Consider the following 14736-nt stretch of genomic DNA (forward strand, 5'->3'; position numbering starts at 1 on the left):
CTCTTCTCATATTTATTATTAGGGTCCAAAAATTTTGCACCAGGCAGCATTTTTTTTTTTTTTTGTTACAATAACTTGAACCTTAATATGCTACCAAGTTTTAACTGGCACTTGATGATAACACAAGGACTCTAGTATGGCGAGGTATAGATGCAGATAGAAATTGACACACTGTAAGTTGTTTGCCAATGGACTTTGCAGATTGGGTCATCTTTAAAACCTAATACAAGTTAGTAATTGTAAGGATACGTGTCATTTTTACGTGTTTTGGGTATTTCTTCTATCATTTTCATGTATTCTAGATAAACTTGATTTAGGTTAAATGTTTCACACATTCATTCCTTGATGTTAATAGCTGTATTTTGCAATTCCTTGCATGCTTTAACTGTCTTGGGTAGTAGGAACGTGTATGCCTCTAGGAACAGAATTTGGCTATGGTGAGAAACCATCAAACTTGGAAACAAGCAGAAAATTTTACTGCAACAATTGGATCTCCAAAACTCTGTGTGTGGTTTTTCAACTTCATAAACTTATAATGGTATAACTAATAACTTTTCTGTGTATCAAGCTTTTAGACAATGCCTTTTTAATCATTAAGCGATGTTATTATCTTTAAAGTGGTCGAAGTTCCTAAGAAGCCTGTGCCTGAGCGAAAACCACCAGCAATTACAGCTGAAAAGAAGGAAAAGAAAGAAGTAACAGTTCGTAAAGGTATGACTCTCCTGCAAAACTGACAGGAACATGCAGATTAAGATCTCTCATGCATCTTCTTCAAGCCAAACTGTGGTGGTTATTCACATTTCCTTGAAAATGAGAGAATTCTCTTTATATTGGACAATGACATGAGCAAGGCTCATGGCAACCCTTCCCCTTCTCCCACCTCATATTTTCGAGCAGAGAGAGAATAGTGGCAATGGTGGTTGAAGCAAACCAAGAATTGCTGGCAAAATCAAAACGAGCTTCAGTTATCTTTCCTTCTCACTGTATACTAGCCTTGGGCATGGGTGGTGCTTTTGAGCCAGTGAACGCTGCACTTCTGAGAAGTGTCCTCCATTTAGATCACTGCATATCTCTCAGGGGAGGGTAGGCCTGATCACCTGTTTCACAAGTGCCTTTAGCACCACTGTTCACCACCAGTGAACAATGCACTGAACAATGCACAGGATGTGCAAAGGTTATAACATCCTAAACAAGAAAATAGCCAGTTCTACCTGGTTGGTGTCCGGAAAATAATTTGCAAGATTATTTAAATAATAAATATATATGAATCACTTACAGTTGTCAAGAAGCCTGTCGATGAAAAAGTGGAGATAACCACTCAGAGGGCTGCAGAAGAAAAAGTCAAACGGGCTGAGGGTAACTACTGTTTAATTACCTTAATGTCATCTTTACATTAAAGTAGTGGTATTGTACTTAGCTGACCTGCATATCCTTTGCCTTCATTTAACATGGGTCAAATCAATTTTTCAGTCTTTGAAACATCTAATAAAAGCTTCTCTTGAATTGTATAAAAGGAAGATAAAAAGCCTTTTAGGGGAAAATACTAAATGCAGATGCTAATTACCAGTGCTTTAAGAAAGGAAGTGAGTGTAAAATTGCACTGGTTGAAATGGTATGTTTCACTCTAAGGTGAAGGTGTAAAATCCTCATCTTCCTCAGATTTCCATCTTGACCCATCTACCAGGATGTCTTGCCTAATTGTTCAGTTATGAAATAAAGATGCTTCCTTATTCTCTTGCTAACCACCTCCTCTTGTATAGCATTTCCCATTCTGCAGCAGGAGTCTGGTGGCTGCAATTCAATATATGTCAGGATATGACCTGTGTACTAAACGCCCTGAGTTACCCAGCCCCTTTAGAAGGTAGCAATAAAAAGAAGCAAACACATTCCTTCTGTTGCTTTGCGTGGTTCCAAGGAGCCTGACTTAGCTACTGAGTTAGATTATGTTTGTCTTGTTTGTTGTTTTTTCAACAACATTGTTAGATAGCTGTAGACTTATTTTGATCTCTTTGCTAAATATATGACTGAGTAACAAAATTTTAATGCCAACAGTTACCAAGAAAGTTCAACCACCAAAACCTACACCAATGATCATTGAAGAAAAAGTTATGAAAAAGGAAGGTACAGATCAGCATCTTTCAATTGCAGTTTACATTTTTTCCAGCACCCTGTGTGTTCTTGTGCTTCTTGTGAATATGTGGGCCTGTGTGTATGTACCTGGATATATTGTACTAGTCATGCTGTGACTACTGTCAGTGTTTAAATAGTATGTGTACCATACTTTTATCTTTTCTAAAGTCTGTTTTTAACATGTTTGTGGCTAGCCTTTTGATTCTTGTTTAAACAGCCTAGAGTATATTGCAGTGTGATTTAGCTTTTTCTTCATCTATTGTGCCTGGTGGCCTATGCTTACATAATAATGGCCCAGTGCCCCAAAATTTCTTTGAAGTACTGCCTTTGGAATTCTTCTTATATACTATTTCCAAAAGCCTGTGCATGCATTTATTTTAAATTTTTGGGTTAAAGGTGTCTGTGTCTTTAGTCTTTAACAAATACTAAATATTATACTTGTATGCTTGTTTCATGTTCAGTATTTTAGAATATGAATACTGACTGTCTAAATATGTCTAAGACTTAAATGTGCAATACAGATACAGATTTGATAAAAACTCACATGCTGACTACCACTAATGTGGATCTAGAATATAAAATACTAAAACAAAATCCTATCTTTAAAGTACCGACAGTAGAAACATGGACTGTTTCAGAAGAAAAGATGTCGGTTTCTGTCCACAGAGAAGAAGAGTATTCATATGTCACAGGTATGTACAAAACCAAAAATCTGTGCACCCAAATCAAAACAATCTTTCAATCCTACTAGATTTTCATTTTATCTATTTTTATGTATGGCAAGTTACATATTTAGACACATCGTATATTTGTCTTTCAATATGCATTGCTTCTTTTTGTTCATTGTGTTAAGTAGCCTGAGTTTTCTTTAGATTAATAGATGTCAACATTTCAACTATTTTATCTTAACATTGTTTAAATGCTTTTCTTTGAAGAGCCAACAGAGCATGAGAAAACAGTTGAAGAAAGATTCTTTGAAGCTGTTTACCCAGTTGAAGGTAGATTGATTAAGAATGAGAGGCTAATCCATATTTAAGACTTTTAAAACAATTTGAATCTGTGGTTAATCAAAACTCATTGTGAGATTTGCACATGCTGTTGGTTTTGTGGATGAAATTTTTTTACGTATTAGCAAATGTGTTTCAGTGCCTTTGTGTACTGGACACACATAATATCTTCTTAAAAGCTTTTCAGATTTACTACAGACATTGATATATCCTATCTCCAAATTTAATATTTTTAAAATTTCTATTGTAGCACGTAAGGAAGTTGAAGAGGAGGAGGAAGAAGAAGAAGAAGAAGAAGTCATTTCTACAGAACTGGAGATCTCTCATGTTGAAGGTAAATAAAATCTTTGTATCATCATGCACTCCATTTTACTGAACTTTCACGTTAGCTGTGTGTACCACGCTTTACCAAAGGATAGCATACCAGAACTGAGATCTTTCCATCTCTCTATGGCTCTACTCTCAAAAGTTCAAGGCCTATTGCATTTCTAAATCTAATTCTTCTTCATCACTGCTTTGAATAATTCTCTGAATAGCTTTTTTTGAGATGAGCATATTGTATCTGTTTGATAAAACAGCGTATTTTTTGAGATATGGTGTTTGGTTATCCAGCATATTGAAAGTAGCCTACTGTGATTTACCAAATATTTTTACTGTCTCCTAAGTGTTCACCACCTATCTCTTTAAAGTGCCTGAGATACCAAAGAGGCATGTTCCAGAAGAAAGAAAGCCTGTTCCTGTCCCTAAAAAAGAAGCTCCACCAGCTAAAGGTATTTCTGCTGCCCTAGTAAAACAAACAAACAAACAAACAAAACCCCCATCCAAACAAATTGTCTTGCATTACATTATTTTTCATGTTTTCTTGAATATATTTATGAATTTACTCTCTTTGTGGCTTTGGTTTTGCATTATCTTCATATGCATTATTTGATTTTGCATTATCTCCATAATCTCCATACTTTCACTTTTTCATTTGTGCTATAACTTAGCTTACAGCTTGCATTTGTCTCAGTTTTGGCCCTTCTCTTTCCTAACAGTCTTGTGCTTGTTGTTTGTATTTAGGTTGTGTGGCTTTTGTGGGCAAGGGTAGGGTAGTTTTGCTTCAACAGAGTGCCATGAAAGGTGGTAGTGCAGAAATGTTAACATTGGAATTTCATACTGTATCATAGTGTCTTTCCCATATAGTCCACTGTATGTCCAAAAGGTTGTACACTGTATCGTGTTGCAGTGCTCAGCTCCTTGTCTAGGCACTATGTTCTATAAAGCAATCTTGGATTACTGAAATCTGTTTAAGTGGTCCAAAACCTAAAGCTCTCTCACTTTGACAATGTTTTCCAAAGTGCCTGAAGTACCTAAGAAACCTGTTCCAGAAAAGAAAGTTGCTGTTGCTAAAAAGGAGGTGCCCCCCCCAGCAAAAGGTACAGCATCTTTTGAATGTGGGCTTTAACCAGTCCTATACTATTGTGCTGTTTTCCTATTACTCACTTCTCAATATAAGCATATGATAAATAATAGTCTTTGTGTGTTATGTTGTATGTCTGTTCTCATCTAAGACAAACTCAAAAGCCTTAGAAAGATTACTTAAACAAATTTTAATACCTTTAAAGTTCCTGAAGTGCCTAAAAAACCTGTGCCAGAAGAAAAAGTACACATTCCTGTTCCCAAAGAAGAACTTCCACGTGCCAAAGGTATATTTAGTGATAGAGTGTACATGTACCTGTTGAATATCTTTTTAGGGTTTTTTTGTCAGCCTGTATGTAAACATGTTTGTGTTAGAAACTGATTTTTTATTTATAATTCTCTGTGCTTATATAACAGTTTTTAAGGCCAGATAACATACTTGAGCAGCTCTTTCTTCAGTTAAGAAATCAGTCTTAAAGCACTTGATAGGCTTCCAGAGACTGGTTTGATTTTTTTTTTTTTTTCTTCAAATATATGTTGTTCTTGTCTTATACCTTTCTAAGTGTATGAATGTGTTATGTGGTGTGTCTTGATATTCTTATAAATAGATTAATGAAATTCTGTAACACTCCAATAAATATTTTAAATATAGACTACAATTATCTTACATTTTATCTTTTTTAAGTGCCAGAGGTGCCTAAGAGAGCTCCCCCAGAGAAAAAAATTGCTGTTCCTAAAAAAGAGGAAGCTCCACCACCTAAAGGTACACTTAAATAAATAATATTCTCTTCCTGTTATCTTAAGCATCTTGTTTATGTCCAATTTTGGTTTTGATTGTTAAGTGAATCTGGTTTTAGTTGTACTTCAGTTACATTAGCTATGTCGCTTTTGTGTCAGTTTTGTGGATAACTGTGCTATAAATGCAGTCGTAAAACACTTCTAATTCTAGTTAATTAATATTATTATAATTCATATCTCTGAAGTGCCAGAAGTACCTAAGAAACCAGCTCCAGAAGAAAAAATACCACAGGTTCCTAAAGTAGAAGAAGCTCCACCTGCAAAAGGTACAATATTGTTCACTGTAATATCATTTATCTAGTCTTTAGAACATTGCATTTTTCTCAGCTTGCTCAGCTGTTGTGTTTTGTAAGCGAAATATGTCCCTGTGTAATCTTTTTGAATGATACATTTTGGTTACGTGATGCTTTTACCAGTTTTGCACTTTATAGGTCCTAAAACTAAATACTTTTTTTTAAGTTCCTGCAGTTCCTAAGAAACCTATCCCTAAAGAAAAAGTATCTCCTGCTATTCCTAAAAAAGTTGAGGCTCCTCCAGCTAAAGGTATGCTTTGCAGCAGAATGAAAGAATATACTGTTTCTCAACTTCTGTTTATATGTTCTGTATTGTTATCAGTCATTGATTTGTGCTTCCCCGGTGAATTCTGCTGTTCTGATCTAGTGACAATGAATCATTACAGTATGTTGTATGTGCTGCGCAATACTTACAAAAATATTATTTCTAAATATTGAATCTCTGTTATGTGTTATATGCTCAGCACCCTTAAACAATTCTTTGGAAACTTAGATTTAGCATTTTGCAATGTTGCTTTCACAAAGGAATTAGAAAAGCATACATTTAATATTATTATCTTTCAAAGTGCCTGAAGTGCAGAAGAAAGCCACTTTTGAAGAAAGAGTACTTATTACAGAAGAAAGAATATCTGTTGCCATTCCAGAGGAAATCCCACCACCTGAAGGTACACTATAAACAGACAATTGTGAGAAACTTGTGCCTTGTCTACAAGTCTGTTGTTCTAAGACCAAGATCAAAATACACAAAAAACCTGTGTTTGTTATCTTGTATGAGTTTTGTGTTGAACATTTCACAGACTTGCAGGCAGTTAAGAGCCTCCTGAGTGCCATTTACCATTTCAGTCTTGAATGCCAGGATCCCACCCCATTGACATGAATGGAAACTCTACCACTGAATACAATGATCTTCAGATCAGGCTCTCATGAAATCATAGCAAGAAGTATGGATGTATAGTGTTGAGATTAGACTCCACTAATTAGGACTGTAACCATCCAATTGTCATACTCCCTATGAAGCTCTCTGTGGCCCTGCAGATAACAGTACTATTTCTCTCTGCAGTGTTAGCTTCTCACCAGCTCTTTTAGTTCACATTCTCATACTCAGGGAAAGTTGAGATCAGTTGTTTTAAGTTAGTATTATTCCACAAAATATCTGCTTCAAGATAACTGAAATCAACATTATGACCGTTTTTATATCCTATTAATAACTAGTCAGTCAAGACAATTTACATATTCTATTAAAAAGCATAAATGAGTTTTTAAAAGCAGATATGGAAGTTATCTGTCTAAAATATGAACATGCAAATATATATTCATATGGATACGTGCAGTGTTTGTCTCCTGCAAATTAACCTTTTACCCCAGAACAAGTTGATGTTTTCTGTGATGCAGTCACATTTGTAGATGTGCACATGCCAGGCTTTCCTTTCAATTCTTGACCTATCCTTCCCATCTTGTTCCTGTCCTTCTTACTTTCATGTAGCTGGATCAAGGAGCAACCTCTAACTCTTTGACTGTTTTTTCTCCCCCTCAGCTGTTGTGATGGGGAAGTTTGGGGAGCTGAGGTATTCTGATGGACTGACAGTTGACCATTGAAGGATATTTGAGAGATACAACAGCACACAATAGGGTACATGGGGCACGGACAAAACACACCATTTAGAGCAAATCATACACATGTGTGTGCATAGCACATTCTGTATTGTATGCGTATCTGTCATTGTCATATAGAACTTGTAAGAACTGGTCTTCATCTTCTCCATCCGTCAATCCCTTCCTCCCTCCATCCACCAAAAATACTAAAACTAATAATTTTCTTTAAAGAACCAACAGTTGAAGAATGGGCTGAAGAAGAAATGGAGGAAGTCTCTATTTCCATTCACAGAGAAGAGATTTCTGAAGGTACGACCACAATTCAAGAATACTAGGCAAAAGCAAAAAGTAATTTTTGTTTTGTACCAAAAAAAGTGTGGATTAATATCTACTCTATTCATAAAGAAAAATTTACTACTATAAAAATGTTTCAAATCTTATAAACTTTAATACTAAGAATGTCTACAATTTCTATTACTTGCTTTTGAAAAGTGTAGTAGTTAATCCTGTTTTGATACAGTGAAAATAATGAGGTATCTCTTGGATGTTGAGAATTATCAGCGCTTCTTTTGTTTTTACAAAAATTCTCTGTTGGAAGTTCCTCTTCCACCAGGTTGCCTGGATGAAGTAAAGGTCCTTCAGGATATTACGGTTCACTCTGGTTCCTCAGACCATTTCATCGTAAAATGACTAAATAGTTTCCACCTGTAATTTTATTGGTGATAACATAATGCTGTGAAGGACAGTAACACACTGATTGACTCAATTTCCATTACAAGTGACAGTGTAGAAAGTATTTTCAAGGGATGGCTTTAGTCAAGGAATTTTCTTGGTATTTGGGAGAGAGGCTTTCTCAAAGTGAACAAATTCCAACATTAGTGAACTAGAGGACAGAGGAATGGAAAGTGCTGATCTAGTACTTCGAATGCTGAGCATTTTCAGATTCCACAGAAATACAAGATGAGAGCTCAATCTCAGTCCCGTTTAAGTTGCTTGGAGTTTTTCCATTGGCTTCAGAGGGAGCAGGATGGTTTGAATGTAGATTTTGTAACACCAGAGGTGTCTGTTAGTAAAGCACGCTGCTTATTCTTGTCTTACAAATATTTTGTTGCTTACTAGGGCCATAAAGACATTAATAGATATCAAATACTTAAACTCAAGTATTTTTTTATTTTACTCTTTTTAAGTGACTGAAGAAGAGTCTTACTACATAGAGGAGAGGGCAACTGTTCCTAAAAGAGAGGAAGCCCCACCCACTAAAGGTATACATTCTTTTCATTACAAAATATTGATTGTTTCAACATTCTGAGCGTTATGTTGCCACTATATGTTTATCTCCATTTGTGGTTTTCTGTATTAAGGAGATGTGTGCATGTTATAGTGATACTACTCCTCTTTGTAAAACTATGTATTGTAATCTTTTAAAGTGCCTGAGAAGCATAGGAGAGTTGTCCCTGAACCAAAAGTTCCAGCTGCCTCTAAGGAAGCTCCAGGAGTTAAAGGTATAAACCAGTTCCTCATCTGGGTGATGTATCTTCAAGGGGATTATGTTTGTCTTACTGTCTTGTTTGTACGTGTTGACGTGGGTAGTGTCTGCTTCCAGTGGTGAATGGTTGTCTCATATTCCATCTTGTACTATGAAAAGTATTGTTTGTGTTAACTGAGTAAAACACATTGTGATGTAGTAGACAAGTACAAATATTACACCTTAATATTCTTTCTCATCTTCCTTCTCATCTTACTCATTTTGCTGAAGTTCCTGAAGTTCATAAAAAAGCAGTTCCTAAAGAGAAAGTACCTGTCCCTGTGCCTAAAAAAATGGAGGCTCCACCACCAAGAGGTATATCAGTGGTTTATTCCTGTTGAAAAAAATGGGGGTTTTTTCTGCATTCTGTCTTTAACATATATGCACGTTGATAAAAAATGTATCTCATATATCAAATTTCTTCAACATTAAGCACGTACCTATGTCCATTTGTCTACAATGTGGCCTGTGGCCTGTGTCTTGATGAGATTTATGTGTTATTTCGTCTTTTATCTTATGCCTGTTGGTGAAATCAATCAAGTTTTCTAAAGTTGCACAATCTTTTTTAAGAACCTGCAGAAGAACGGGTGCCCACTTTTGAGATAGAAGTTGAAGAACCCCCATCAACCAAAGGTAAACAAACTGCAAATATTATTGTCATGGAGATTTTTTTGTTTGGCTTTGCAGTATTTGTGTTTAGGCATTTTACTTAGATAAATTTTTGTTTGTTAGTATCTGTAACTTCTGTCTGGATCTCTCCTTTCTTTTGAGTACTTATTCATCTTTGTGCTATGGCTGTAAAGTACACTTTTCTGCAATGTCTCATTTTTGTTGCTGTTGAAGTTTGCTTAGCACTTTCCTTTTAAAAAAAATCAGATTAAGTAGAAAAAACTTACATATGTCTGCATTTCAAATATCACAATTAAATATTCTTACACTTATTATTTTTAAGTGACTGAAGTGCACAGGAAAATTATCACAGAAGAAAAAGTTGCAGTTGCTAAAAAAGAGGAGCCTCCACCAGAGAGAGGTATATAATTTTTCTGAGCTACATAAGGGAAGTTTTGTATCAGAATACTGATTTATATTTATAATGTCTAATTGTCTAACACAAGCTGTAATGTTCAGTGTTTGCTGTCTTTTATTTGACGTGAAGAAATGTCAAGTGTCTGCATTTGTGTTTTGTCATCTGATTATGCTCATAAACTGTGATTAATTCAAAATCTTTTAAAATAAACATTTTTTTTTAAAACTGCCAGCAGTGCCCAAGAAGCCTGTGCCAGAAGATAAAGTACCTGTTCCAATTTCACGGAAAGTGACAGCTCCACCAGCTAAAGGTATAGAAGTTCTTTTGAAACTAGAGAAAGCTTCTAAATATCAGATGTCCATGTCCATCACACACACCATCCTCCTGGTTAATAAAATCCCAGTCCCTCTGACTTGATTATAAATGAAAAGGACCTTTGTCTTCTCTCCTGCAAAAGACTGCAGAAGGTGACAGAGAACAGTCACCCACCTGCATTCCTTGCATTTTCTAGCCACTGTTTAACTTCATTGATCACTCTGGCTGCTTAAGAGCTTTGGAAAGCTGAGTGAAGACATTTACTCAGCGAAGAAGTTAAATAAATATAAACACATTTAGAAAAAAGCTATCAATGTTTTATAACTGTCAATATTCAGTGAAGGGTTTCAAACTTACAAATATGTCTTCTGTTTCTGTGATTTTCTTGTGTTTGAAAAGTGATTTTGTTATGTATCCTGTACGTGTGGTGTTCTGTGGTTTAATTACATTTCTGAAGAGCCTAGAGGCAAATTATTTACATCTTACTTTCATCTCAATCATTCCATCTTACTTCATGATGTGTGAATATGCTGTTTGTTTTTTGATGTGTTTTGGTCTATATATCTGTTATTCTAATATTATATGTATTATTTTAGTAGATATTATTTTAATATTTAACTATATTTCTGCTGTTACTAAAATTGCACAGTGTTTCAAAGTGTCTAATTTATCTGGGGAATTTATTCCTGGAACCCCCCAAACCAGTAGTCTTGAAAATACTTAATGCATATCTAGCTACTATGCATTAAAGCTTCAGCTGGTCATTTTCTCTGTTAATTTTAATGTTTTTATGCTTGTATGTCTGGTGTGATTGTTATGTTTATTATAAGTATCTTTGCTATGTAAATGTGTACTATTTCCCCATAATTGTTTGTCCATAATTCTTTCGTATGTTCTTCAGAAAGTGTGTGATTTCTTTTAGAATTTAGTATTCTTACAATTACTATCTTTAAAGTGCCAGAAGCACAGAAGAAAATTGCCAGAGAAGAAAGAGTATCCATTGCTGTTCCAAAAAGAAAAGTGTCTCCACCACCAGAAGGTACTCCTGCCCATGGATTAATGAACAGACTGTCCTCATGCAATACCACCAGAGCTTCAAGCCTGCTAGTCTGGCACCTTTCTTGAAGTTCTAATGTTAGAATCATAGAATCATTTAGGTTGGAAAAGACCCTTAAGATCATTAAGTCTATCTGTTAATCTAACACTACCAAGTCCACCACTACGTACCACCATAGTCCTAAGGGAACCTTAACAGAGTCTTTGAGAAACAATAGAGACATATTTTTCCCAATTACTCTGGGTGTGGGAGGAGTCAGGAAACAATAACTAGTTTTCTAAGAAACCCCAGATAGGATATCTATTATTGTACATGATATTGCACTAGAGAAAAATATTAACGTTAGACTCTGTCTTTGAAGTACCAACAGAAGAAGAACACTGGGCTATGTCAGAGGAAGTATCCATTTCTCTTCACACAGAAAAGGAGATTTCATACACAGGTATGAACGGACTAAAAAGATTCTATGTCCAAATTTACATCTTGTCATCTACTTTAAAAAAAAAAACAAAAACAAAACAAAAAAAGACAACAAAACAAAATCTCATGTCCTGTGCAGATCACCAGTTTATCCTGAAAGTCAAGCTTGTAGAATACCACAGGAGAGTCTTCCACTCTCACAAAAGGCTTAAATCTTTCCTCCTGGCTTACTGCTGTTGTCACAGTGGAAGCCCGACCATTTCACTAGGTCATCCTTTGCAAATCTTGCTACCTGTCTGACCTTTGAGGGGAAACAGGGCAGCCTTTTCCTTCATTTATATCAACATGCTTTTCTCTTCTGAAAAGAAAGCCTGTCCTTTCCTGTTCTGTGACAGCAATTCCTCACCTAAATCTGAAGGTCAGAGAAAAAACCTTTACCTCTGCTGTTGCCTGCCTGGCTGAGATACTTAGCACAATCCCATATATTGGACCTGCCAGCTCAAGGGCTTTGAACAAAGTCCACAGCTTTGAAAGAAAATTCATTGCTCTATTATTTTTGGAGGCAATCTATTGATTTGTGAAAAACAAGCCACAAGGTGCCTCATACTTACTACTTTCAGATCTGCTGCTGTTGATAAACAGCATTGTCATAGTCATATCATAAAAGATTAATACAATCACATCAGTGTGAAGTTAAATAATCTAGTCTCTCTATTGGAGAATGATGGGGGGACAGGCAGATCACGAGTACTAAGAGGAGGATGGAAGAGAATCTTTGGCTTTCTGTAAGGCACGGGTATTCAAGGCTGGTCTGGAAAAAAAAGGGTCAAAGCAGAAGGACATTAAATGCAACAGTTCTCCCATGGGATACCAAATTGAGGTGTTGTAGCTAGGACAAAAGAATCCAAAGGAACCTGAGCTTCCTGGCAAGGGCACTCATGCACAATGCAGGGTTTTTTATCAAATCAACCAAAGTTTCCAGTTCCAATCAGTTTTAGTTTAAGATTTCAAATTTGCCTTTAATTAGACCAGAGCTCTTATCCATTGTCAGTCACTCACAAAGGTTTTCTCTATGTGCTCCCTCATCTTCATCTAGACTTTCCTATGCAAATCTTTTGTTACCAGTGATTGAGGACTCCTGATCTATTACTGAGGTAGTGCAAAGCGTCACTGCTGTGGAGAGAGGCTGCCACAGAGGACAGTGGGATTTAGTGATTTTGTAATTGGTTGAATTTGGATTTTGAGTTCTGCCCATTAGCAAGCTTAACTTCACTGCTGGCAGCAGTGGATGAAGCAGGAATCATATCAGTTGCTCATACTGGGATCTTGAAATGTTTGTTGTTACTTAATTGAATAGCAGCCTAATGGCTTCCATAATTACATGTCCAGTGTCAATAAGCACACTTGTCTTTTACATATCAGCCATGTATTTGTAAGATATCTTTTTGTGTTTCTTGCCAAGATTATTTTTGCTTTTAAACAACACTTTTAAAAATTCTTAAATGTAAATGTACTGTATCTTTTAAGTGCCTGATGTACCAGAGAAGGCTATCATTGAAGAAAGAGTACCAATTTATCCTCCTAAAAAAATGGCAAGACCACCAGCCAAAGGTATACTGGATAGAGTATTGAAATATGGTATAAATATTTTCTGTGTCTTGTATGTTCCATGTTCAGTGAATACTGATTTGTTTTCTATGGAATGTTCTTCCTTTGGTTTAATTCTTATTTGAACATGCCTTGTGATCCTTATTATTAGTAAGATCCATGTGCTAAATTTTAAGATTCTTTTAATTGATATCTTTTTAAGTGCCTGAAGTACGCAAGACAGTTGTCCGAAAAGAAAAAGTGTATGTTGAAGTTCCTCAGTATGAAGAGGAAGAAGAGATTCCAAAATATGAAGAGGAAGAAGCCACTAGATATGAGAAGGAAGTAATCCATTACAAGGAGGAAGTCCACCATTATGAAGAAGTTAGTCACTATGAGGAGGAAGTTCCTCAGTATGAAGAAGTTCCTCAATATGAAGAGGAAGAAGTCACCAGTTATGAAGAAGCAGCTGCTTATTATGAAGAGGAAGTTCCTGAATATGAGGAGGAAGAGTCAGAAGTTCTCCAGTATGAAGAGGAGGCACCCCCACCAGTTAGAGGTATATTTTAATTTTAGGATTTGTATGAGAAAAAGTAGTATCTTTTCATTCTGTTAATGTACCACAGTTTTTTTTTAATGTGTTCCAGTGTGCTTTACAGTCTGCCTTTTTTCAAGATATTTAATGATTAGTATATAGTGTAGAAAACGTGCAATGGCTGTATGTCTACTCTTTACTACTACCTCTATAAATTTAAATGTTCCGTGTCATACATGTTTATTACTCTTTCATATGAAGTCTGTATAACCCACTAAGAAAATTTAACTGAGCTTTATTTCATACTCGTCTGGGGTCCAATTTTGTTAACAGACTGTGCTTGAAATACTTAGAAATGTTCATGAGAATTCTGCAATCACAGACAAAAAATATGTTTATCTAGAAAATAGGTAGGGTACTTGAAAATAAGTGATTTAGGAACACAAGTCACATCGACTTCCTCTCGGAGATCTTTGAAAACCCTATAGTTGTTGTTTATTTATTTCTTGAAGGGAATAATATATTTTCATGGAAAGCAAAGATATAAAAGTTCTATTAAATTGCCATATTTAAATACTCTTAATTTTAGGTGGTTTTCTTAGGAATAATTTTTATGGTACTGGTGTAAATTTTCAACATTGTTAGTACAGGATGAACATCCTATTCACTACTTAGAGAGAACAACTAGGTCATGCTAAGATCTTGGTAATAAAGCCTTTCTACATCGTAATATACAGATATAGACTAATAATATCCAATTTTCTAAAATTACATAATCATCTAAGAGTACTTTAAAATGTATGCTTTCCAGTCCTGATTCAAATTATTCCGTAGTGTCTCTTCCCCAAAAAGAAGTTCATTTGACTAATTAATGAATGCCAAAACTATATTTAACATTGTTTGCACTAGAATTTTGACATATTGATTAGCACATTTTTCCTAGTAAAGAAAAGGCCAGGCTGTACACTGCAAAAACCAGGTTAATCCTGAACAGGAAGATTAGGGTTAGCTAAAATTTCCTTTGACTCTCTCATAGTAGTTAAGTTTA

General features: G+C 35.5%; 1 protein-coding gene across 1 annotated transcript in view; it reads left to right on the top strand.

Moving 5' to 3' along the window:
• Positions 1-14736, top strand: part of LOC142414557 (titin-like) — a 243793-nt gene that overhangs the window by 91626 nt on the left and 137431 nt on the right. The window contains exons 111-133 of the mRNA XM_075511917.1: positions 619-711; positions 1279-1356; positions 2053-2121; positions 2739-2822; positions 3066-3128; positions 3388-3471; positions 3827-3907; positions 4478-4555; positions 5224-5301; positions 5522-5602; positions 5796-5879; positions 6196-6294; positions 7454-7531; positions 8410-8484; positions 8650-8724; positions 8979-9062; positions 9318-9380; positions 9700-9777; positions 10001-10084; positions 11045-11128; positions 11508-11588; positions 13094-13177; positions 13377-13712. Of these exons, the coding sequence (XP_075368032.1) occupies positions 619-711; positions 1279-1356; positions 2053-2121; positions 2739-2822; positions 3066-3128; positions 3388-3471; positions 3827-3907; positions 4478-4555; positions 5224-5301; positions 5522-5602; positions 5796-5879; positions 6196-6294; positions 7454-7531; positions 8410-8484; positions 8650-8724; positions 8979-9062; positions 9318-9380; positions 9700-9777; positions 10001-10084; positions 11045-11128; positions 11508-11588; positions 13094-13177; positions 13377-13712 (2094 nt within the window). The remainder of the gene's footprint in view (positions 1-618; positions 712-1278; positions 1357-2052; positions 2122-2738; positions 2823-3065; positions 3129-3387; positions 3472-3826; positions 3908-4477; positions 4556-5223; positions 5302-5521; positions 5603-5795; positions 5880-6195; positions 6295-7453; positions 7532-8409; positions 8485-8649; positions 8725-8978; positions 9063-9317; positions 9381-9699; positions 9778-10000; positions 10085-11044; positions 11129-11507; positions 11589-13093; positions 13178-13376; positions 13713-14736) is intronic.

The sequence above is a fragment of the Mycteria americana genome, chromosome 9 (assembly GCF_035582795.1).
Source record: "Mycteria americana isolate JAX WOST 10 ecotype Jacksonville Zoo and Gardens chromosome 9, USCA_MyAme_1.0, whole genome shotgun sequence".
NCBI classification, from domain to species: Eukaryota; Metazoa; Chordata; class Aves; order Ciconiiformes; family Ciconiidae; genus Mycteria; species Mycteria americana.